The 24,473-nt window shown below is 48.6% G+C and overlaps 1 protein-coding gene across 11 annotated transcripts in view; it reads right to left on the minus strand.

The window, feature by feature from the left end:
* Positions 1 to 24,473, minus strand: part of NAV2 (neuron navigator 2) — a 757,965-nt gene that overhangs the window by 237,915 nt on the left and 495,577 nt on the right. For all 11 annotated transcript variants that reach the window (XM_051824899.2, XM_002708951.5, XM_008268740.4 and 8 more), the window contains one exon: positions 11,953 to 12,025. In XM_051824899.2, the coding sequence (XP_051680859.2) occupies positions 11,953 to 12,025 (73 nt within the window). The remainder of the gene's footprint in view (positions 1 to 11,952; positions 12,026 to 24,473) is intronic.

Raw genomic sequence — 24,473 nt, forward strand, 5'->3', positions numbered from 1 at the left:
CAGAAGATCACAATTAAACCAGGCTGAAACCACAAAGAAATTAGCTTATTCTCCCCACTGGGATTACAGTGGCTACATCAGGCAAGTTGCAACTGGATGTCTGGCAAGGGCACGGAGGAAATTCTCAGAAAGGACAGCACCGAGATAGCAAGCAGCCCTGAGCAAGACTGCGCTTGTTCCATGGGCAAAGCCACCAGTCTGGGGACAGGGAAGCCATCCAGCGCTTGGGGAGGCTCCCCAGCTGCTCTGCCAAGTTCATGTTCAAGATGCACTGAGGGAGCCAAGTAGCTGATGTCCCACTTGCAAATCCCCTGCCCTGCTTGCTGCAGCCAGTTGTCCCTTTTCGTCTGCAGAAGAAATAACCCTAATTTGGGCTGGCTGTAGGGCTAGGCTATAAGGATTTGCTGCTACATAAAGGACTCATACAAAATATTTATTTTATCTTAAAAGGAACCAGAACAGAGTAGGAATAAGAATTCTTTCTATTCGGACAATTTCTCAGATGTTGAAGTGCATTTGCCTCGAGGCATGCACGGAGAGCTGCAGAGAGGAATAAAATATTTATTCACAGGCAGAGACCATGGTTCACAAGAGGATTCTCCTTGGACAAGCCCTCCTCTTATGCAGGCAACATCAGACGCCGATGGCAAGAGTCTAGACTGAGTCGGAGGGTGAAGGATGAGGGACACCCAGTACAAGGGGCAGAGGACGAGGAAGAAGCCTGAGGGACAGACACACTCGGGCCACTCTGCTTTGCTGCCACCTGGGCTGGATTTCCTTTTCTGAACTGGCAGGGAGGAACAGAGGGACACAGGGCCCAAGGGAGCTTGCAAGGCCTCATGAAGAAGGTTAGGGGAGGGAAGCTTGGGCCAGAGGGCAGCGCACATGTCGAGGTTAGCCCAGAGCCAGGAATAGACTGTGGGCCTAGGAACAAGCATTTCTCCCAGGGACCTGCTGACGGGCACAAGTCCTTTGAGAAACGAGCCCCACTGCATGCGGAGGAGGAGGGGAAAGGAACCTCGCAGCTCCGTGGCCCAGGTGTGATCTGCTGATGCGGTCAGATCCAGTGACTTCCCAATGGTCTGAACACATGGACAAAGCAAACTTCCAGAAGCCCGCCTTCATGCTTTACCACAGGAGCCAGCAGCTTCTGATCGTGGAACAAGACTGACAAGAGCACAGAGCTTGGAAAACCCAAGCCATGAATCTGAATCTGTACCTGAACACTCACCAGCTGTGCAACCCTGAGCACGTTCCCTTCACCTCTCTGGGCCTTAGGGAAATGGCAACCATGGCACTGCATGCTCCATCACCCAAGGCTGTTGTGCAGATGAAATGAGAGCGCAAGGGTGAAAGCACACTGTAAAGCTCACCCCTCACTGGCCTTGCCCTTGATACGAAGACCAGAGCCGCAGGACCCTCAGTAAGATGCCCAGACAGTTCTAGTTTCAAAAGCATGGCTTTTCCTACGCTGGCCGTATCATTCCCTGGGGAAGCAACACCACTTTGGAGAGTTCTGACTCTCAATTAAGAGGGAGCTTTTCATTATGCCAGGATGACAGGTGTAAGCCAGGACAGAGCTCTTGCTTAGGCAGGCAGGTGGCAGAGAAAGCCCCAGAGAGGTGGGCAATGCCCCACCCACGTCTCTTAGGGTGGTTCAGCTTTGCTCCTTCTCCACCCTAAGGACACCAGAGGAGAAGCACACGCCTGCGGCACGCTCCACTTCCATTTCTAAATGTTATTACCACCACACGCAAATCAGAGTATGAGGCTCAGATGGGAAAACGGAGGTGTGTGAGATGAACCCCCACCCGTGGGAATCCTGGACAGTGACAAGAGTGAGGGACAGAGTGGAAATGAGCTGACCAAGTGCTGACATGTAGGAGAGCCTCTAGGGAGGAGCTCGGCTACTGAATTCCCTGGGAGAGAGAATCGAGTGCTAGGCAGGGGAAGAGACGAAATCCACCCAAGATTCCTCCTTGGTGTCTCTCACAGTGAGCAGGGGATGCCACATGGTTTATAACAAGAGCTGTGGCCTCCTGGTAGGTATCAGGTGAAGCTTTGTACACGCACGATCTCATTGACTCCTTACAACGTGAGAATATCACTGTCCCTCTGGGAAAACAGAAGGGCCAAAGGGTTTTATAGCTCTCCAAGGTAATCAGTGCTGGGGCTGGGATGTGAATGGAGGTTTTTCCCAGCTCGAAGTCCAGTTTGTTGACACTGTGTCACTTGGCTTACTTGTGTACCCATCATGGGTGGGGGATTTAAAAGCAAACCAGATACTATTTTTTTTCCTTAAGCTGGCTTGAGGGCATATACTCTATTCTTCTGGTGTGTCAAACATTCCATAATACTTCTATTTTAAAACCACACAAGAAAAACAGAGCAAGGGAGAACTAACAATTCAGCACATCCCAGGGCTCCTAGATTGCCCAGTGCAAAAAATGCAGGCACACCCACACTGGCACCCTCTGTAGCCTACCAGCCCACCCCTACTGCACACAACAGAGACAGCCTTGTCATGGTCTCCACCTCTGGGGTTAAGTCACTTACTGTTCGTAACTGTTCAATGTTTCCTAAAACTTTTACTATTTGTCAAAGAGTATAATGTTCCACTGGTAAACACTTTTTTAAAATTTTACTTATTTTCAGTTTATTTGAAAGTCTGAGAGGCAGAGACAGACACAGAGGGATCTTCCAACCAATGGCTCACATCCCAAATGCTCACAATGGCCAGGGCTGGGCCAGGCCAAAGCCTGGAACCCAGAACTCAATCTGTGCCTCCCATGTGAGTGACAGGAACCCAACTCCTTGAGCCATTGCCTGCTGCCTCCCGGGATGTACATTAGCAGGAAGCTGGAACTGGCAGTGGACCTGGGACTGAAACTATGACACAGGATGCTGATGTCCCAACTGGTGTCTTAACCACTGTACCTGCTCCCAAGTAAAAACTTTTTCTTAGCAGGCAGCATTTTGATTGTAAAGATGACTGATATGAAGCCAGAAAAACCTGCCTGGGACTGAATCTCTTTAGTCCATCATTGATGGACTTGGAGAGTTTGAGAGATTCAATCCCTCATCCTTTAGAACAGGCGTGCCTCCTCCTGCACCTTTCCCATTTGCTTGTTTAAGATTAAGTGAGAGAACGATTGCAAAGCCCCGGATCCTCCCACCTGCAGCCTTCTCAGAACCCAATCCCGGGTTCTTCACACAGAGCAAGTCTAAGGAGTGGCTTATCCCCTGCTGGCCACAGTCCCTGGCGTCCTGAAGGACCTCGATCGTGAAATATCTCAATTGGTAAACATTCAATGATGATCTTCTTTCTGGTTTTAAAAAAAGCTTTATTGAGGTATTATATAATTTGTACCCTTAAGCTTTAATGGACAATTTCATGAGCTTTAGTAAGTTTAACAAATCCTGGTTTTATAATATTTCCATCATTCCAGATTCCTCATTCGCAACTGCAATCAATTCCCAAACCCACTCCCAGGCAACCACGAATCCGCTTTCTGTTCCAACAGATTTGCCTTTCCAGAACATTTCATACAAATGAGATCTTGCACTAGGTACTCTTTTATAACTGCTTCTTCCACTTAACATAATGCCTTATCGGTTTGTTTGTATTGCTGGCTGGTATATCATTACATGGCTACCACATTTGATTGATCCATTCACCAGCTGATGGACATTTGGACCGTTTCATTTTCTTTTCGAATCACAAAAATGCAGGAGTGGTGAATGCTCAGAAAGCCACATAGTGAATGCCATGTGTGGTCTATAACAGAGAGGATCCAAAATAGCAAGGTCTGCTAAGCCAGCTCCACAGGAAGCCAAAAACAGACTCCAGGAGCCCACAAGAATGTTTTCCTCATGACATTTCCCAAGGCTTTGGAAGAGGAGCAGCGTTTTCTATCTGCTCAACTAACCTCACCTGACTGACGTCCAGAGAAGGACATCAATGCTGACCTAGAGAGAACAGGCCTGGCCATGGTGACTCTAGCTGGTGGCTCCCCCAGCCCTGGGACCCTGTCCTCCTTTCCTTCCTCTTCCTGTGGCCAGGTCCATGCAAACTGAACAACAAGCTGCAGAGGCCATATTCCAATTCCACTAGAATGCAGGATTGCCATGATCTTGGGTTCTCTGGGTTCTGACCGTTGACAGTCCCATCTGCATAGATACTGTAGGTAGTGCCGAGCTCCATGGGCAAGATAAACAGAGAAGTTACTTTCTTTCAACAGTTTTTAAAAGTTATTTCTCTTTATTTGAAAGGAAGAGTGACAGAGAGTGAAAGCATGAGAGATAAATATCTTCCATCATGCTTTGTTCACTCCCCAAATGCCCACAACAGCTGGGGCTAAGCCAGGAACTTTGAACCCCATCTGGCTCTTGCACTTGGGTGGCAGAGACTCAAGTACTTGAGTCATCACCTGCTCCCAGAGCACACATGAGCAGGAAGCTGGGTCAGAAGCAGAGGCGGGACTCCCTCCTAGGCCCACTGATGCAGGGTGTGGGTGTCCCAAGCAGTGGCTTAATCCACTGCACACAATGGTTGCCTGTCCTTCAACACTTTAAAAGAGAATTCAGGCCTGGTTGACAGGAGCACAGCCATGGGAGCAATCTGACATGAAGAACTGTGTACATCCAAAGGAGCACTAGCATACACCACAGAGCCCCAGGACTTCTATTTAATTCCCTTAAGCCATGGTGGGGTAAGGCCTGCCCATCTGATGGGGGACTGCGGATTCTACAGCACTGTTCCTGCACACGGGCTGGGGACAAAATCAACATTCACTGCCTCACTTTCCAGTCCTCTCTTGCTGCCCCTGCATCACGCCTGCCAATGGCTCCACCCACAGAGGAAGCAGGATGGGAGGGTGGGAGCAGAGTCCCTTCTGCTGAGGGCCTGCAACAGCCCCACTCCACGTAAGAGGCAATGGAAACGTTCTACTTGCTGCTGTCACCATAAGGTGCAGGACCTCCTGCTTTCTGGCCCAGGACCTAAGTCTCCGGTCATCAGGGCAGCAAACGCAGGACTGAGAATATCAAGCTTGCAACTAATTTCACTTCAAAAGTGCACACTCTCTCCTTCCAGGAGTCATCTGGAAGGCTCTCAACTCCTCCACTCTGCAAGGCTGATAAACAGCTAGACCTTTGCCCCATCCTGTTGCCTACGCCCCGCCCCCTGCGTCACTTCCCTTCAGCTTCTTCTCTGTCTGATGATGGCATACTCTGCCTGTAAAACCTTGATAAACACCACATCTCTGCAAGGCTCCCCAGGCTGCCCCAGGAAGAGCGCTTCTGTCTGATCTTCACAGGGTCCCTAACACACATCACGAGCACAGCTCTCTCAATAACTGCATGACCGACATGATGATCTGTGTCCCCCAGTATCGAGCAGTGAGCACAGATCCCCCAGCACTTGTCTGCTGAAGGCAGCAGAATGTACCTTCCCTGAGACCTCTGCTTCTCCATTACAGGGGGATGGGCCCAGAGGCAGGTAGCACAAATGAGAAAAAGCCCATCCTTCCTCCCGGGCGCAGGTTTCGGGATGGTTGTGACAGGCGGAGGGTGGGTTGCACAAGAGCTGGGGGGGGGGGGTGCATCTCCAACATCACCCCCCAGGCAGCAGGAGACCCAAGCCCACAGGATTCTGGCAAGACTCCAAGAGCAAACAGAAGGGTTCAAAGTTCAGGAGCCCTGAAGGGGCAGGGAGGCCTCGTCTGGGGAAGTGCCCAAACCAGCAACATCGCCACAAAGTTGCCCGGGGCCTGCCGTCTCGGCCCCAGCACCTGCCGTCTGCGCCCTAGAACAAAGGCTCTCAAGCAGGCAGGTGGGGCAGGCCTGAGCAGCTGAAACGCATCAAGGACAGGTGCACACACCCTCCTGGCTCCAAAGCCAGCCAGAGTCACTGGGGAGGGGTGGAGAGGTATCTCTGGGGCTTTCCAACTGCCAGGGTTTATTTTTTTTTTTTTTCATTGGAGGAGGAGCCTCGGGGTACTCAATCATCTTCAAAAGGAACGCAAAAAGCATTAAAAGTACATTATTTTCAAAACATTATGACGCTTTTCCAGTAGTTCTGCAGGTGGCTAGAGACAGGAAGTAGGGAGAAGTAAACAATGCCAGGCCTGTGAACAGCTTAGCCACTGCCCACCTGTGGGCCTCCCTTCTCCCATGCACACCTTAATCTCTTTGGGCCTTGGTGTGTCCTCATCTGTATTACAGGGATAATACTCACACTGACTTCGGGGTTTAAGTAAGATACAAATGTGCACAGCTCTTAGCTTGGTGCCTGACACAGAGTTTTCAACAAATGGCTTTTGTTCCAATAATGTAATGGGAAGTGAGATATTCCCCGTATTCTGAAATTATTGATAAGGCCTCAACTTGAGGATAAAAGTACCCTGGTATTAGGAGGTGACAGAATTCAGGGCCAGTCACTTTCCCGAAGCAGTGCAATGGTTCATAATCATCAGCCTTACTCCCAAACACCATCGTCACTGCTCCCAGAAACATCCGGCAAGAAGATCTAGATGGCAGAAAGTGGTTGATGATCATGGGGAGGTTTCTCTTTCCCCCACCAAGGAACACAAAGGGGGGTCTTTGTTCTCCTTGAAGTTAAAGGAGTGCCTAGAGAGTCACTGAAAGTGGGGGTGCTGGCTGGCGCCACGGCTCAATAGCCTAATCCTATATATATATGTATATATATACATGTATCTTTATATCCTGCGGCGCCGACACACTGGGTTCTAGTCTCGGTTGGGGCACCAGATTCTGTCCCGGTTGCCCCTCTTCCAGGCCAGCTCTCTGCTGTGGCCCGGGAGTGCAGTGGAGGATGGCCCAGCATGGGAGACCAGGAAAAGCACCTGGCTCCTGCCTTCGGATCAGCGCGATGCGCCGGCCGCAGTACACTGGCCGCGGCAGCCATTGGAGGGTGAACCAACAGCAAAAGGAAGACCTTTCTCTCTGTCTCTCTCTGTCCACTCTGTCAAAAAAAAAAAAAAAAAAAAAAAGAGAGAAAGAAAGAAAGTGGTGGTGCTGGCAAGAAGGGGGCCTGGCATTCCAGCCCCACACTGCTTCGCACTGACTCGGCTGACCTGCCTTTAGGCCACATGCTGGAGGGAGGACAGCAGCTGGCTGTGTGATGGGGGGCTACTGCCATGGGACAGGAAGTCCATCCCACCCACTGCAGTGGGAAACAGAGCCCAGACGTTCCTGCTGGATCCATGGCAGATTCTGGAGGAACCATGAGACCGAGCTCAAAGAGCCCACCAGATCTCACAAGAGACTCCAGTGCCCAGAGCAGCCCAGGAGTGGGCCTTGGCCAGCAGGGCATGCTCAGTGGACGACTGGGACAGGGGTAGTTATGGCCAGCCATGAGGGGCTGGTGACTTCACCTTCTCTATGGTGCCCCAGTCCTGGAGGCTCAGGCACAGGAAACAGGGAAGGGAAAGAGGAAGGCCAGGAAGTCCAGCCACCACACCCTTCACTTTTCTCTAGCCACTCCCACCGGGAAGCTGGGGAGGGGGGAGTGCTCTGAGTACAATTTGAAGTTTAAAGACGAACAAGATCAGAGCAGGTGTTGTGGCACAGGGGTTAAGCCATTGTTTGTGATCCAAGTATCCCTTATCAGAGTGCTGGCTCAAGTCCTAACTCCTCTGCTTCCTACTCAGCTTCCTGCTAATGAGCTTGAGAAGGCAGTAGATTATGGTTGAAGTCCTTGGGTCCCTGCTACCCACATGGGACAGCCAGACATAGTTCCTGGTTGCAGGCATTTTGGGGAAGTGAACAAGCATATAGAAGATGCCTCTGGCTTTCCCTGTCACTCTGCCTTTCTTCTCTTTTTTTTTATTTAGTAAATATAAATTTCCAAAGTACAGTTTATGGATTACAATGGCTTCCTCCCCCCCATAATTTCCCTCCTACTCACACCCCTCCCATCTCCCGCTCCCTCTCCCATTCCATTCACATCAAGATTCATTTTCAATTATCTTTATATACAGAAGATCAATTTAGTATATATTAAGTAAAGATTTCATCAGTTTGCACCCACACAGAAACATAAAGTGTAAAATACTGTTTCAGTACTAGTTATAGCATTACTTCACATTGGACAACACACTAACGACAGATCCCACATGAGAAGTAAGTACACAGTGACTCCTGTTGTTGACTTAACAATTTGACACTCTTGTTTATGGCGTCAGTAATCTCCCTAGGCTCTAGTCATGAGTTGCCAAGGCTATGGAAGCCTTTTGAGTTCGCCGACTTCGATCTTATTCCAACAGGGTCATAGTCAAAGTGGAAGTTCTCTCCTCCTTTCAGAGAAAGGTACCTCCTTCTTTGATGGCCCCGTTCTTTCCACTGGGATCTCACTCGCAGAGATCTTTCATTTAGGTCTTCCCCCCCCCCCCCCCAGTGTCTTGGCTTTCCATGCCTAAAATACTCTCATGGGCTCTTCAGCCAGATCCGAATGCCTTAAGGGCTGATTCTGAGGCCGGAGTGCTATTTAGGACATCTGCCATTCTATGAGTCTTCTGTGTAACCCACTTCCCATGATGGATCACTCTCTCCCTTTTTGATTCTATCAGTTAGTATTAGCAGACACTAGTCTAGTTTGTGTGATCCCCTTGACTCTTAGACCTATCAGTACGATCAATTGTGAACTGAAATTGATCACTTGGACTAGTGAGATGGCATTGGTACATGCCACCTTGATGAGATTGTATTGGAATCCCCTGGTACGTTTCTAACTCCACCATTTGGGGCAAGTCCGATTGAGCGTGTCCCAAATTGTACATCTCCTCCCTCTCTTATTCTCTTATTCCCACTCTTATATTTAACAGGGATCACTTTCAGTTAAAATTTAAACACCTAAGAATAATTGTGTGTTAATTACAGAGTTCAACCAATAGTACTAGAACAAAAAAAAATACTAAAATGGATAAAGTATTACATTGTACCCTCTGCCTTTCAAATCAATAAATCCTTTTTAAAAGTCTATAAGAAAATGAACAAGGCTGAGTCACAGGCATGGATATTGTCGCTCCCCCTCTTCGTGGAGGAACGACACAGGACTCTGCGCTGTTCTTTCGTCTGCTCGGCCCTCCCCGGGTTTGCTGCTGGTTCTTCCCGGGTTGGCTGCCGTCCCTTCCACCTCCGTGGAAGGGCGGTTCCCCCTGGCCACTTTCCCCACTTCCGCAGGGGAGCGGCACACCGCCGGCCGGCTCTCTCGGGGGCTGCTCAGGTGTTCCTTCAGATAGATGTTCCTGGTGCATGCCGTCTCTCTCCTCCTTTATAGTCCTCTTCCACCAATCCCAACTCTGCTACCCACACGCCAAGTACGCTGCTCTCCTCCAATCAGGAGCAGGTCCCACAGTTTATTGGTTGAACTGGAGGCAGCTGTGTAGAAGCTGTTTTCTTCTCTCCCAGCGCCATATTGTGGGAGGGCAGATGCATAGAATGAGTCTTAATTCCAGTAACTTAGTCTAGTCTGAGTTGCTCCCCACAGATATAGAGCTAATAACTGAACACTGAAGTGGGACTCGCCCCGCACGGAAGACGGGGTTTCACGCCACAGTGGAGGCAGCCCCTGAAATGCTGTAAAACCACTGCACAGTCACCTCTCAAGGAGCTCACGCCCCAGCACACCTGTCCCACAGGTGACAAGGGTCATCCCCACATGGAGAAGGGGCCGGGAGCCGAGTGTCTCTCCTCACAAGGTGTGCCTCTGTGGACCACGCATCATCTTCTCCACGTTCCAGGTGGCACAGAGTTCCATCTGATTCCTCTCACTCTACACAGCAGGCCCAGATGTTAGCCATCTGCTGTCATGAGCTCTGAAATCCCACAGACCTGGACTCCAATCCTGCAACCACCCCTGTCTAGGCAGGTGTCCCATGGTTGTCATAACCTCTTTAGGCAAAGCTTCTCCCTTGTAAATGGAAGCTGTTAGAAATTCCAGCTTCAGGGGCCAGTGCTGTGGCTTAGTAGGCTAAGACTCTGCCTGGGGCACCAGCATCCCACATGGGCACTGGTTCCTGTTCCAGCTGCTCCTCTTCTGATCCAGCACCCTGCTTATGGCCTGGGAAAGCAGCAGAAGATGGCCCAAGTGCTTGGGCCCCTGCACCCATGTAGGAGACCCAGAAGAAGCTCCTGGCTCTGGATGGGCTCAGCTCCAGCCCTTGCAGCCATTTGGAGAGTGAACCAGTGGATGGAACATCTCTCTCTTTATCTCTCCCTCTTTTTGTCTTTAACTCTACCTCTCAAATAAATAAATAAAATCTTAAAAAACAATTCCAGCTTCAGTTGTGAGAACTGGAACTGATACAGATAGAATCCTTAAAAGCAGAGTTGGTGCTTACTCACAACAAACACTTACTGCATAGATTCTGAATGCTTTGGGTACCGAGAGGGCAGGACAGATGGAAGGACAAGTGAGGCAGAAGGCAGGACAGAGAAGCTGAGTGAGCAGGGGACAGAGCAGACTTGCAGTCTGTGTCACCTAGAAGTCTCGCTGCTGACTAGACTGTGTCAAAGCCCTTGCTGCTGGGGGCAGGGGACTGGGGGTGGGGCGCATGCTTGCTCTCGGGTCCAATCACCCCCAGGAACTGGGAGGACCATGCCCTGCCACCTACCGACAGCACAAGAACTCTCAAGCAGGACAAAACCACGTGTTCCCCTGAAGACCACCACCACCAACTCCAACAGCGTGTATTCCCTGAGCTCATTCCCACACACGGGGTCCACACTGCAGAGCTGGGATCAGTGCTGACCACAACACACGCGCATCTGAGACTGCAGCAGTGCAGCCAGGCCTAGCACGCGCACTGGAGTTCCTGATTTGAGCATTCCAACAATTCCACTCAGGACACAGCACATTCAGGAGGGCCACACAGTGGCCATTTATACCACCCAGCCCCACTATCAGAAGAGACACCAGCTCAGACACACGGCCAGGAAAACCAGGGGTTCACCATGTAGCACAGTGAAGGCAAGGACCTGGCCCCCAAGGAGACCTCCTGTTTGCAAACTTACCTGCCCCCTTTGGTTGCTTCCTTCTTCACGGCTCCTCCTGACTTGACCTTGACCACTGAGGTCCAGGGTGACGTGCAGCTTTTCCAAAGGAACCTTGCTAGGGCACGATGGTACTATCTGAAGCCCAAACTGCTTTACCTGCTCTGGGAAAACCGGCGGCAGGTGCAGCCTAATGAGTTTGGGAGGCTGCCGGGGCCCATGGCAGCTGCTCATATTGACAAACAGGAGAGAGCGCGCAAGTTCCCAGGTTGAGCCGTTGCCTGAGGAGGCTGGGCCTGCAGACCAGCCATCTCCAGACCAACACTCAATGGCAAAGCACAAGTAAACGCTAATGTGCTAAGCAGCCTCCAAGTCTAAGTTCATTAAAAACTACTCCAGCTGTAAAAATGAAGCATTGTATTACTAAATGCACCTGCTTTTCATTTGTTCTTTCTCGCCTTCTTTATTTTTTTTCTTAAAGCAAAGAAAAGTGCTGCTGCTTCTAATAAAAGTGAGAGACAAGGATTCAGCATTTCTCCCTGGGAGCCGTACAGTTAGATACATTCCACGGCTTGGTGTGCTCTCTTCCACAGGTGAGGCCTGGCTGGACAATGAACTCCAGCAGCTGACAGGTAAATCAAATCAGCCTTGTTTCTGCAAGCCCTCCTCACACAGGGCCAGCTCCCGCTTGGCCACCCCGCCTGGTGTCTTGCCCATGTGGCTGGTAGGGCTGGATCTGCGTTCTCGCAGAGATTCTTGGGGTTGTCCTAAAGTTAGCATCCTCAAGTCTAGACAAGCACTGAGCTGCCTGAAGGAAAACAAAACCAGAAGAGCCCAGCAGTGCCCCCGGACTCCTCTGTGTTCAGGCCATCAACAGGCAGCAGGTGAGCCTTTCCAGTGACGAGAGGGCAGCTCCAGGCCGAGCACGTGACTCACCTTCTGCAGACAGCCCCTGGATGTTGATCCCCTTCGCTGCCAGGAAATTCAAGCAGGCATCTATGTTTTCAATCTAGAGGGGGAAAGAAAAACACAAGATGCACTTAATGAGCCTCCCGCCATCTCCACGGCCACCTCTTACCAGGAACAAAGGGCAACAGAATGTTGTGAAAATGGCCAATGGATGGATGCACGCAGGTTAGGTGTCCTCTTTGTCTGTACTTGCACGGGAAAAGGTTACCTAATATCTCGCCTGCACGGTGCCAAAAGTCAAGGCCTTGCATTGCTCACGGCTGCCAAAAAAAACCACGGTGGAACTGGAGCTCTCATCTTGATCGCTGTCTGCAGCACAATCTTGAGAACTTGAGCGGAGCCAGCAAGTTGGAGGAGAGGATGAGGCTGGTGGACCCACCCATCTACCAACAGCTGGGAGAAATCTCCAGCTACCAACAAGGCAGGTGGTCAAATGCAGAAACAGTGAATGGGATTTTCAGAAGGAATCTGGGTAGTGTTTCCTCCCCAAATTCCCAGCATGGCAGGCCCCGCACATGGCCAGAGAGGGCTGTGGCATCCTGGACCCCTCTGTCCTTTGTGCTGTCCCTGATGAGAAGGAACACACCAGCCAGAGTCTGGGAGGCCTCTCACGCTTGCTAGGGCTGATGCTGCTGGCCAGGACAAGGTAAGGTCCAGCCTGCATAAAAGAATAATTAGGTCAGCTGGCGCCGCAGCTCACTTGGCTAATCCTCCGCCTGCGGCGCCAGCACCCCGGGTTCTACTCCCGGTTGGGGCGCCGGATTCTGTCCCAATCGCTCCTCTTCCAGTCCAGCTCTCTGCTGTAGCCCAGGAAGGCAGTAGAGGATGGCCCAAGTGCTTGGGCCCTGCACCCACATGGGAGACCAGAAGGAAGCACCTGGCTCCTGGCTTTGGATTGGCGCAGTGTGCCGGCCATAGCGGCCATTTGGGGGATTAACCAACAGAAGGAAGACCTTTCTCTCCTTCTTTCTCTCTCACTATCTAACTCTGCCTGTCAAAAAAAAAAAAAAAAAAAAAAAAAAAAAAAAAAAAAAAAGGAACAATTAGGTCATTTCTCAAAGGTCTGATTTGAAGTTGTCAGGGCTCATTACTTTTTGGTTTAAAGGAAAATGCTCTGGCCTGATCAATGTCTCTGGTGACCACAAATGAAAGACATCACTTTGGACTTGGCACAGGGATCTCTGAATTTTATATAATTTACATCTCACAGCGGAAACCCTAATAAAAGTGAGAGACAAGGATTCAGCATTTCTCCCTGGGAGCCGTACAGTTTAGATACATTCCACGGCTTGGTGTGCTCTCTTCCACAGGTGAGGCCTGGCTGGACAAAGCACAAGTAAACGCTAATGTGCTAAGCAGCCTCCAACAAACCTACCTCACGTTACTTCCCGGGCCCCATCATCATTCATCCTCATGAACTCAAACCAGGAGTAACCAGGAGTCTTTCACAGTGCACATGGAGCCACCCCCAAGCAGTTCTGGATGTCCCCTCACAGTCAGAGGGTGGGAAGCACTCACATTTTAAGAGCGCTAATCTGAGCAGAGCCTGACTCCAAGAAGTCTTCCTGAAGCTCATCCCCACTTTCCCACTGAGACCTAGCATTCTGCTTCTCTGTTCTCTTCACGTCTTCCAACGGTGTTCAGCTATGGGGCACAGGAGTAAAACTGCACCCATCTTCCAGGAATCCACTCAGCTTGAAGTTACCCCACCCTTGCCTTTGGGACGGGCCCTCATCCAGACATTTTCTCATCTCTAATTTGCAGTTCTCTGCAAATTAAGTAAATGCCGATGCTCCAAGTGATGCCTACCACCACACAGACAATCAGTCCTCACAGAGACGGAAGAAAAGTGAGATTGCTTTTAATCTCTCCTTTGCTTCAGACCAGCCTCAGGATAACAGGACCATGAGGTAACATCACCCTGGAGATAAGGGGGAAGTGGAGAAAAAAGAAGAGAATGTCTGGGAATACCTTATGGGTGTATTCTGGAGCAATCTGCCTGCATTTGTAAGTAATACAAAACTGTATCTCGGCCAGCGCCATGATTCACTTGGTTAATCCTCCACCTGAGGTGCCGGCACCCTGGGTTCTAGTCCTGGTTGCCCCTCTTCCAGTCCAGCTCTCTGCTGTGGCCTGTGAAAGCAGTGGAGGATGGCCCAGGTCCTTGGGCCCTGCACCCGCATGGGAGACCAGGAGGAAGCACCTGGCTCCTGGCTTCAGATCGGCACAGAGCACCAGCCGTAGCGGCCATTTGTGAGGTGAACCAACGGAAGGAAGACCTTTCTCTCTGTCTCTCTCTCTCATTGTCTAACTCTGCATGTCAAAAATAAATAAATAAATAAATAAACAAAACTGTATCTCTAAATGCTCTTCTACCCTACTAGGAACCCTGCTTTTGATAGAAAATGTTACCTCTCAATCCTTATTTCTACTGTTGCCCATAGTGGTAATGTACAAAATCACTCAAAAGGAGTTTTTTCATACATAAAAAGGCACTGACATTTAATTCATAATAAAATGCCCATGCCACTCCCTCTCTCTTCCTATGATCCTATTCTTTCTCTCTCTTTAAAAATATTCATTATTTTATTTATTTGAGAGGCAGAGTTACAGACAGAGAGAGGGAGAGAGACCCTCCATCCATTGCTTCACTCCCCAGATGGTTAGGTCTTTTTTTTTTTTTTTCCCCCAGAGTGTCTTGGCTTTCCATGCCTAAAATACTCTCATGGGATCTTTAGCCATATCTGAATGCCTTAAGGGCTGATTCTGAGGCCAGAGTGCTATTTAGGACATCTGCCATTCTATGAGTCTTCTGTGTAACCCACTTCCCATGATGGATCGTTCTCTCCCTTTTTGATTCTATCAGTTAGTATTAGCAGACACTAGTCTAGTTTGTGTGATCCCTTTGACTCTTAGACCTATCAGTGATCAATTGTGAACTGAAATTGATCACTTGGAATAAATAAATCTTTAAATTTATACATATATATATATAAAATCTTGCACATGGTTGATGAGATGTATTGGCAATTACTTTACCATGGATAATGAGAAAAAGTTGACCAGTCCCCCAAATCTCTACTAACACATAATTAAAAATGCTACACTTGGGACATAGCAGTTAAAATGCCTTCATTCTCCTTTGGAGTGTCTGGGTTGAAGTACCAGTTCTACTCCACACTCCAGCTTCCTGTTAACGCAGGCCCTGGGAGGCAGTAGGTCATGGCTCAAATAATTAGGTTCCTACCACCCACGTGGGAGAGCTGAATGGAGTCCCCAGCTCCCAGCTTCAGCCTGGCCTAAGCCCAGACACTGAAGGCCTCTGCGGAATGAACCTGCCGAAGGCGAACTCTTTCTCTCCCTGACTCTCTACCTCTCAAATAAATACAATAAATTTTTCAAAAGATATGTTGACATTTATCCTGGAAAGTGTCACGCACATAGGGTGATGAGGGCAGCAGCAGTGCACCCCCCTGAAAAAGAACAAAGAAAACAGACCCCAGCACGTTCTGGAACAGCACTGCTCCACTAAAAACACGGTTGCTGCAGAGTTTTCCTGCCAGGGAGCACAGAATACATTTACTTGTCATATTTATGGAGCCTCCAATGCATACAGCATCATTTAAAGCACATGGCAACGTCTTCCTGCATGACTAACCTTCATACATTTCAATTCAGCCATCTGCTGGGCTGTCTTTTACCACTGAATTCTATTAAAAGGGTAGAGAATTATAAATGGATTACCTGGGATACTTCTTCCTCCTTTGATGATTTTTTTTTTAAGTCCTATCATTCTTTTCTAGAATTCATAATTTAGATCAGCAGTTCTCCATCGGACGGGGAGGAGGTTGGAGGAGGGGGAACAACCTGGCAATGTCAGCAACACTCTGGGCTGTCACCATGGTGCAGGGTGGGGGACAGGTGCTGCTGGCATCTCATGGATTGAAACCAGAGATAATGCTAAACACTCTGCAACACACGGGAAAGCGCCCGCAAGAAAGAATCATCCAATCTAGAGTGTCGATGGCCCGAGCTGAGAAACCCTAAGTCCTCTGTTAACACAATCGTGTGGACACCTGCTGTGTGCTAGGCTCTGGACTTGATTCTTTGGATGTTGTTGGTTTCCGCAACTATTACACGATGGACAGAGTGAGGTAAGGGAGGTGGGAACATCTGACCAAGCAAGGTTACACAAGTCAGCGGCTGGCAGCGCTGGGGCTGGGCCCCAGGCGTGCTCCTCCTTGTCACAGGAGCCTGTGTTCACGGCACCTTCCTCCTTAGGGACCACAGAGACACTGGGCACAGGTACCCTGATGCCCGTCTGCTTGCAGAACTAAAGCGATCAACAGGGAAGCACGAGGAGGTTCCTTCACCAGGTGAACCAGGAGGTGCAGAGGCACCAAGACCCTCTTCTTCTACAAGGAGGTGCAGTACAGCCACATCCAGATGGCCGCACTGCCCTCCCAGGAAACGCTCACGCTGAAACTAAGAACCTGGTCATCATTTATAAGATCATTTACAAGCCCACAGACTGCCTCCGATACCTCCGCTCTCCTGTGAACTCTCCGTTCACGGAAGGAGCTCAGAGAACATTCCTCACGTCTCAAATCTCCTCTTTAATAATGTTCCATTAAGGTTAAAAATCACTCCTGACAAGGCAGCTGAGACCCACACTCTTTTCATCTGCACCCCGGGAAGAGAGTGAGGCTGGGAAGCAGAGAAGGGGTCAGATGTGGATTCCAACCTCCTGCCTCATTTGGAAGGAGATCAGAAGCAGAGACTGGTGCTTTGATCCAGGCCCTCATGTGATGAAAATCCACCTTCAGGTTCTCCTCCGAATCTAACACAGACAGGTACACGAGGCATCTTCCAACGCTGCTGACACTGCGAACTGTCGCCGAGACACGGGCCTGTCCCAGCAGCAGCACCCAGCACTTGTGACAGCACCAGGATGTCCTGGCGCCGACCACAGGGAGGCTCGTGGCTCATGTGTGATCCAGACACGCAGCGTGAGAGGAGGATCCAGTTAAAGTCGGGAGGCAGAGCCCAGCAAAGTATGTAAATATGATCAAAGTTGTTCATTAGCACATAGCAGCCAATATAAACTACTTTCCAAAATTAGCCAGAAAAAAAAAAATCTGTAGGAAGGCTGACATTCCAGTGGTGCTGAAGGAGGGAGGGGATTGGGTGAGAAGTTTATTACGGTTGCTACCATAAATAGGGGCCCAACAGCTGGAATTTGCAGCATTAGCTGGGCAGGAGGTGGGAAACCCCAAAGTGGGATCCCCATGTGCCTTGGGGGTCCCTGGGAGCAGAACAGTGCTACACAAGGAAGGGGAACAGAGAAAAGGGGCAGACCAAGGCCAGCATGCTCTTGTTTGAGCCAAATGTGGCCTCTCCCGCATGCAGCCCATGAATTTTTAAACAGAGAGGGGCTACAGGCAAGCCTTTCTCCCAGTCATGGCAGAGACCTCCAATTCAGGGTTGGAGAGATTCTGAATGGTGTCTGAACTTGAGGCTTGCAAGGCAACTTCCACAGCTATGCATATGTTAGCGCTCTGGTCTTGGATACGCAAAGGACACCCCCACCCAGGGCTGCCCGAGAGCAAGGAGAATCAAAACAAATGCCCAACAACTGGAAGGAGAATCGGGGACAGGAAGCAAACAGAGAAGTTGGCATTTCAGTCATGGTTAAAGCGGCACTGGGCCTCAGGATAATGTAAAATATGCAAACCTCGGAAGGACTGCTGTCTATCTCCCTGGTAGCTTAGAGACTGATCAAATACCATCTGTTGTGGCAGTTGTCATGGCAGCATTTTTCTCTGAATGCCAGTGTAGCCCAGCGCACAGTACAGGAAAATGATGAATGCGAACGAAGACCATCTCTATGGCAGCTATCACAGCCCAGGGTTATGGTGCCCTGGGTATACCGAGTAAATAAATGGGTGCCAGTTTACATGCGTCCAGAGGTTCTCACCAGACCCTTGGAGACCCCCATCCTGGGAGGAGGGGCAAACTGCTGTTGCATTAAAGTCAGGCATGGTCACAGTCATTTTTTTTACAATTGTGAAATGTCTGCAGCTTAGGCAATGGGAGACCCAGATTCCAGATGAGGCTAAGTGAGGTCTTTCAAGTTCTGGTGACTTTATAAGTGTAGCATAGCCAGGGGTTGGCATTGCGGTGCAGCAGGTTCAGATACTGCCTGTAACACCTGCTTCCCATATGGGCGCTGGTTCATGTCCAGGCTGTTCCATTTCTGACCCAGCTCCCTGCTGGGAAACCAGTGCAAGATGGCCCAAGTACCTGGTCCCTGCACTAACATGGGAGACCAAGAAGAAGCTCCTAGCTCCTGGCTTCAGCCTGGCCCAGCCCAGGTCATTGCACTCATCTGGGGAGTGAACCAGCAGATAGAGACTCACTCTCTGTCTCTCCTTCTCTCTTTCTAACTCTGCCTTTCAAGTAAATAAATAAATCTTAGAAAAAGAAGAAGCGTAGCATAGCTTTTTTGTGAAACTTATACATCTGCCCCACTTCCTTCCAGAAGTGCGTGTGATCTCCTTGCCTGATACTGCTTCTGGCCATCAAAAATCATCCTCATCAACCATTTAGTTATCTCTACCTTCACCCACACCTCCTGAGCACCTAAAAGGTGTCAGCCAATGTACTGGTGCTTGGAACACAAAAAGAAAGAAACCTTCCAGAAACTACAAGTCTATGGTACACGAACAGACATTAAACAAGTAAAGCACAAATCAGTATATGACAAGTTGTCATGGTTCCTATAAAAAAAGACAGTGCTAGAAAATATATCTTGGAAGGTCTGATCTAGTCTTGGGCAGACGGGGAGAGAGAAGGGGTGGGATCAAGCAAGAATGTGTTAAGGAAGAGACAAAGAGGGTGCACACACAGGGCTGTTTGTCTATTTTGTTCTAGCATCAAAGACCCAGAATAGGGTACAGCACATAGCACATACTGGAAAACATTTCATTGACTGAAAAAATAAAGGGAAAGGAGTTAGCCAGCACCAAGAGTGGGAGAAAAAGAAGGTACCAAGCCAAGGGAACCTGAAGTAGAGGGCCTCGATGCGGGAGAACATAGCAACTCTGGGAACGCAAAGAAAGCCAGAACGGCTGCAGCACAGCGGGCAAGGGAGAAGAGTACTGACAGCTCACATGAGAGGGGCAGAGTGCTGGCCACAGAGCCAGGCAGGAAGCTCACATACAGGAGATTACAACAGGAAGATGAGAAGGGAGGAGTCTCTCCAGTTCTTGGGGAAGCCTGGTCAGTACTATACCCACCCCATTACCATGGCAACAGCAGCCAGCCTGCCAGATGGAGGAGGTGCTACTATGCTGTGTTAGGGTTGGCTCCAGCAGTGGCCTTGAGGGAGGCTCCAGCCAACGTCTTGGTTGAACTCAGAGAAGGCTGAGTACGAGGGTGGATGGGAAGGACAACAGCTGTGATCACACGTACGAGGAAGGTCAGCTCCATATCTGATACCCACTTCTCCACCACTTTCAAACAAAATAGAGGAAATGCAAAAGAAACTTGACCATAGAACAAAACCAAGAAGCAAAATGCACCACAGTGAACCGTCCTGGCTATCATCTCACCAGCGTTGTCATTCCTGAGGGCCATGACCTGATGTGGGATTTGTTAATTTTTTTTTGTCCACCTGCATCAGTGTTGGGTCTTAGCATCATCACATGGCTCCTGGGCAACAGTGTGGCCCTGGAGAGGCAAAACCCCACAGGGTACAGCTTTCAGGGCCCTCCCATGACAACTTGATTTTAGAAGGGGACCCCAGAAATGAGGCAAATGTCCAGGGGTGCTTCAAATTCTCCTGGGTAGAGAAGTACTTGGGAACATCTGGGACCTCCCTCTGGAGGCCACGGGGGCTGCTGCTTGCTTGGCAGGTGCATAAAGTCAACTTTGTCCAGTAGTACCAGAGGCTCTGTGCCCCTTGTCCCAGCTTTGGTGAAAATGGAAACCTGAAGAACACGGGAGTCAGGGACTAGATGTTCCTTCTGAGTGGTACCAATGTGAGTCTGTTTTTCTTCCTGCTTTGTTGCCTTGCTCAGCTCAACCTTGCCAAATTAAAGGAGGATCTATCACACCGCTTGTAATATTTATGCCTTCAGCTTTCCAAGATGTTGTCAGAAATTCCTTTTTTAAAGAACTTCATAGGAGTCTCTCTGCTGTTACCGCAAATGGGCAAATCCATATGGATACAAATAATTCCTTCTAGAGAAGAAAGAAGTGAAAAACAAGAATCTCAAGTTCCCCCAGTAACTATCATTTTCTGCTTTCTCCAACTTCCGAGAACATTTCATTTCCCTATCCTTGTCTGACTTTTCAATTTCTCCCTTAAAACAAAAGAGAGAAACTTGGAAGGGGAGTTGTAGTTAAAGTTCTATAAGAACACCTTGCACTGAGCTCTGTTCCCTCATAGGTGTGGCAGCCGTGTTGAGAGGATAACCTCCCACGCTGACTGCTGACCAGTGTTGTGGGAAAGGCCTGGCAGCTCCATTTGCATGCATTCAGTGGGTACACCATTGTGAGGAACCCTTCTGCTACAGTCTCCAAGTAACACTCTCTATTTCCTAAAGGCATCATTCCAAATGCAAGTTAGGAGCTAGCCACGAACGCAAAAGAAGAGTGTGGTGTTTTGAAGATGTCACACAGCCTATGGGTTCAGAAGAATTTGGATTCACATCTTGATTCCATCTTTACTCAATCAGACCTTCAGCAAGTTACATCAATTGCCCGATCTGTAAAATGGGTACCCTAACACCTACTACCCAGGGTGATGACTGTCATTAGACAAGAGGATGTATGTGCATCATTTAATAAGTGTAAAACAAACAGTAGTTTTTACTACTATGTTGTAATTCAGGATGTCAAGGGTCACGGCATTCCCAAGCTAGGTCTGGGGCTGGCCCCCAGCAAAACAGATTTGGACAAGGTTACCTGCCTTCCATTCCCTCCTCCCAGGCTTTCCCTCAAGGCACCAGGAATCTGAACCATCTCCGTCACATCAGGTCACACCTGCTCTTCGGAAACCCCTCTTTTGAAAAGATGCTGATAAACTAACTCACACCAAGGCAGCAGGGACTGAGTGGCTTCTCCCTGCTACCTCTTGCCCATAATTACTAGGGGGCAACATTTACTGAAAGAGTATGAATTTGAACTTTTCCACACCTGGTCCTAGCCCCCTTAAAGACCACGCAGGAGACCCTGGAAAAATTAACTGCTTCAAGCCTTGGACTTGTCCTGCAACACAGGACTGCTGATACCGATCTCATAGCATTGCAAGAGGCTTAGTTGGGGAGCTACATGTCAGTGTTCTGGAACTTTCCGCAGTCAGAATTTTTAAAAGATCCATATAAGTCCATAAAGGCAGAATTCCAGAGAGCAGCGGCATTTCCTGAAAGTAAAAGATCACTTTGGAGTTCTGAGACCCCCTGAGACTTACTGAATCACGTGACAGGAATCAAGTCTTTGTACAAATAGGTGCTTTGTCCCTAGAATTCATTTCCACTCTATCAGAATCATTGCTGTCTATCTAAAAAGCATTCTGGTCAAAGTCTCCTCTTTTATCATGGTACATGCTAAACCTAAAGCTTTAAATGGTTTTGATTAAGAAGAATCAAAGAGCCCACTATGGAAAAAGGTATGGAAGTTCTTCAAAACATTAATAAACCTGGAACCACCTGTGACCCAGCAATCCCACTACTGGGCATAGATCCACAGGAAATGAAGTCAGTATCTCTGACAGATACCTGTGCCATGTTTATTGTAGCATTCTTCAAAATAGGCAATCATAGAAACACACCTAAGTGTCTACCAACAGATGAATGGATAAAGAAAACTTGGCACAATATTATTGAGCCACAGAAAGAAAGGAATCCCTACCATTTGAACGAACCCAGGGTACACGATGCTAAGTGAAATAAGCCAGGCAAAGAAAGACAAATAATGCATGATCTTACCAAAATGTGGAATCAAAATAAGATGAATTCATGGAAGAGTATATCAGTGGTTGCCACGGGCTGAGGGGTGAGGACCATGGAGAGATGTTGGCCCAAGGGTTCCAACTTTCGGGTACAAGATGAACAAGTTCTAGGAAGGTATGTCATAGCATAGGTGCTGAGGAATGGGCTCATTAATGTAACTGTGGTCAGCATTACACAATGTATACTTACACCTCAACTATTAAAAAAAGAAACTTCAAAAAAAATTTTTGTAGAAAACTTTGGGTTTGCTCACGTAGAAAAAGGCAAAGGTAGGCTCACATTTTAACAAGAAAACCCCAACTTTTGGTCCCTTTTGAACCAATGAAGACGAGTGGGACTGTGGACACATGGAAAATTCCAGACAGGAACCAACTGGAACCCAGCAACTCCATTCATTCCCTGAAAAATACCGATCAGGCACCTGCTCTCTTGCTGGCACAGAAAACACGGTGGCAGACAAGGCAGTGTAGTGTGGTCCTTTCCTCAAGGAACAGCCAGCCGGGTAGGGCTGCCTGTAAGTAAACCATTACTCCACTAAACATACAAATGCAAGTGTGCTAACAACAGCCATCAGCTCCCCCACTCAAAGTTGACACTGATTCACTACACTCCCGGTGTAACCCTTGCCACATGTATACGGCCAAACCTGACCATCACCACAAAGTCTTCAAGAGGCAGTAGAACCACATAACATTAATTAAGACAGAGCTATGGTGTGCATACTGTCCCTGTAGTAGCAGAAATTCTCAGTTTGGGAAGGGTTATTAGAAGTTATAACTGCACCCATAAAACAAGCACACGCAAGGAATGACAGTAACATAGTAACTGGTAGAGGAAGGCCAAGATCTAGACTTACTCTCTAGATCGGTGACCAGTTCCCTCACATGAACCTGTACAACTCAGCTTTGTGGCTCAGCCAATTTGCCAATATCTGTGGCTCATGCTACAGATGTGTTGCTCGTGAACAGTCAATCCACAGATTTCAACTGTGCAATTCCAAGGATAGCATGCACATAGCGCAAACTTTGGCCTGACAGCAGCCCCAAGCAGGAAGCAAAGCCAGTGGACACGTCTGAATGCTTTAAATCTTTTTCTTTTTTAAAAGATTTATTTATTTGAAAGTCAGAGTTACACAGAGAGGAGAGGCAGAGAGAGAGAGAGAGAGAGAGAGAGAGAGAGAGAGAGAAAGAGGTCTTCCATCCACTGGTTCACTCCCTTAGTTGGCCACAACGGCCAGAGCTAAGCCAATCCAAAGCCAGAAGCCAGGAGCTTCTTCCAGGTCTCCCACATGGGTGCAGGGACCCAAGGACTTGGGCCATCTTCTACTGCTTTCTCAGGCCACAGCAGAGAGCGGGATCAGAAGTGAAGCAGCCAGGTCACAAACTGTCACCCATATGGGAGTCAGTACTGCAGGCGGCAGCTTTACCCGCTATGCCACAGCACTGGCCCCAATAAAGACTTTAATTCTCAATCCTGAATTGTGCAAGTCTTTGCTTACTCACTCTGTTAATGGCTGGCATAAAGGTTGTTCTGTTACTCTCTACTTGTGTGTATCACTTTATATTGTTAGTGTCTGGAAAATGTACTTCAAAAATTATCACAGATTCCACTCCCACTAACAAATTCTGCTAACAATTAGTGGGTGACTGTTATATGCCAGGCACAATAGTAGCAAGTTTCACACACATTACTTCCCATCTATTTTACTTCAAAAGTTGTTTGCAAGGGGCAGGCATTTAGCCTAGCAGCTAAGACACCCATGTCCCAGGCTGGAGTGCCCGGGTTCAATACTTGGCTCTGACTCCTGACTCTAGCTTCCTGCTAATGTGTACCCTGGTAGCAACAGTGATGGCTCAAGTAATAGAGTCCCTGCCACCCACACATGGGAGAGCTGGAGTGCCCAGCTCCTGGCTTTGCCCCAGTCCGGTACTGATGGCACGCAGGCAGTAAAACAAGACTGGGAAGACTCTTTCTCCCACTCTCTCTGTGTTTCTCTCAGCCTCTCAAATAAACTCATGAATTTAACAGTTTTTTTAAACTTTTAAAAAGCTCTCTGCAGGCATGGCCAAAGTGTTGTGCTCAAATTATAGGTGACTGGTGATCTGTTAATATGTATCTTATTGGCCAAGAGTTTCAAATCCTCAAATCTGTAATCAAGGCAAAGAGCTACGTGCCAAACATTCAGGAATTAGGAGATTAAAAAAAAATAAAGAATAACGGCATTAGCGAAAATAATTCTCAACTTTGCTTACTGCCAAAACCAAGAGTGTAAGTCGAGGTCCAAGGCCACTGGAAGAGAACAAAGCAGACCAGGAAGGTCTCTATTGCAGGTAAGCCTTGAGCTGGCCAAGGCTGCACAAAACCCAATGCACCAGTGAAGAAACAGTGGCAATTTTTAACTTGTCGTATAAAGCTAATCTCTGTTGCTATTTATGTTCTTGTCAAATATTTTGTTGACCTAGATAAAACTGC

Source organism: Oryctolagus cuniculus, chromosome 1 (genome assembly GCF_964237555.1).
Source record: "Oryctolagus cuniculus chromosome 1, mOryCun1.1, whole genome shotgun sequence".
NCBI classification, from domain to species: Eukaryota; Metazoa; Chordata; class Mammalia; order Lagomorpha; family Leporidae; genus Oryctolagus; species Oryctolagus cuniculus.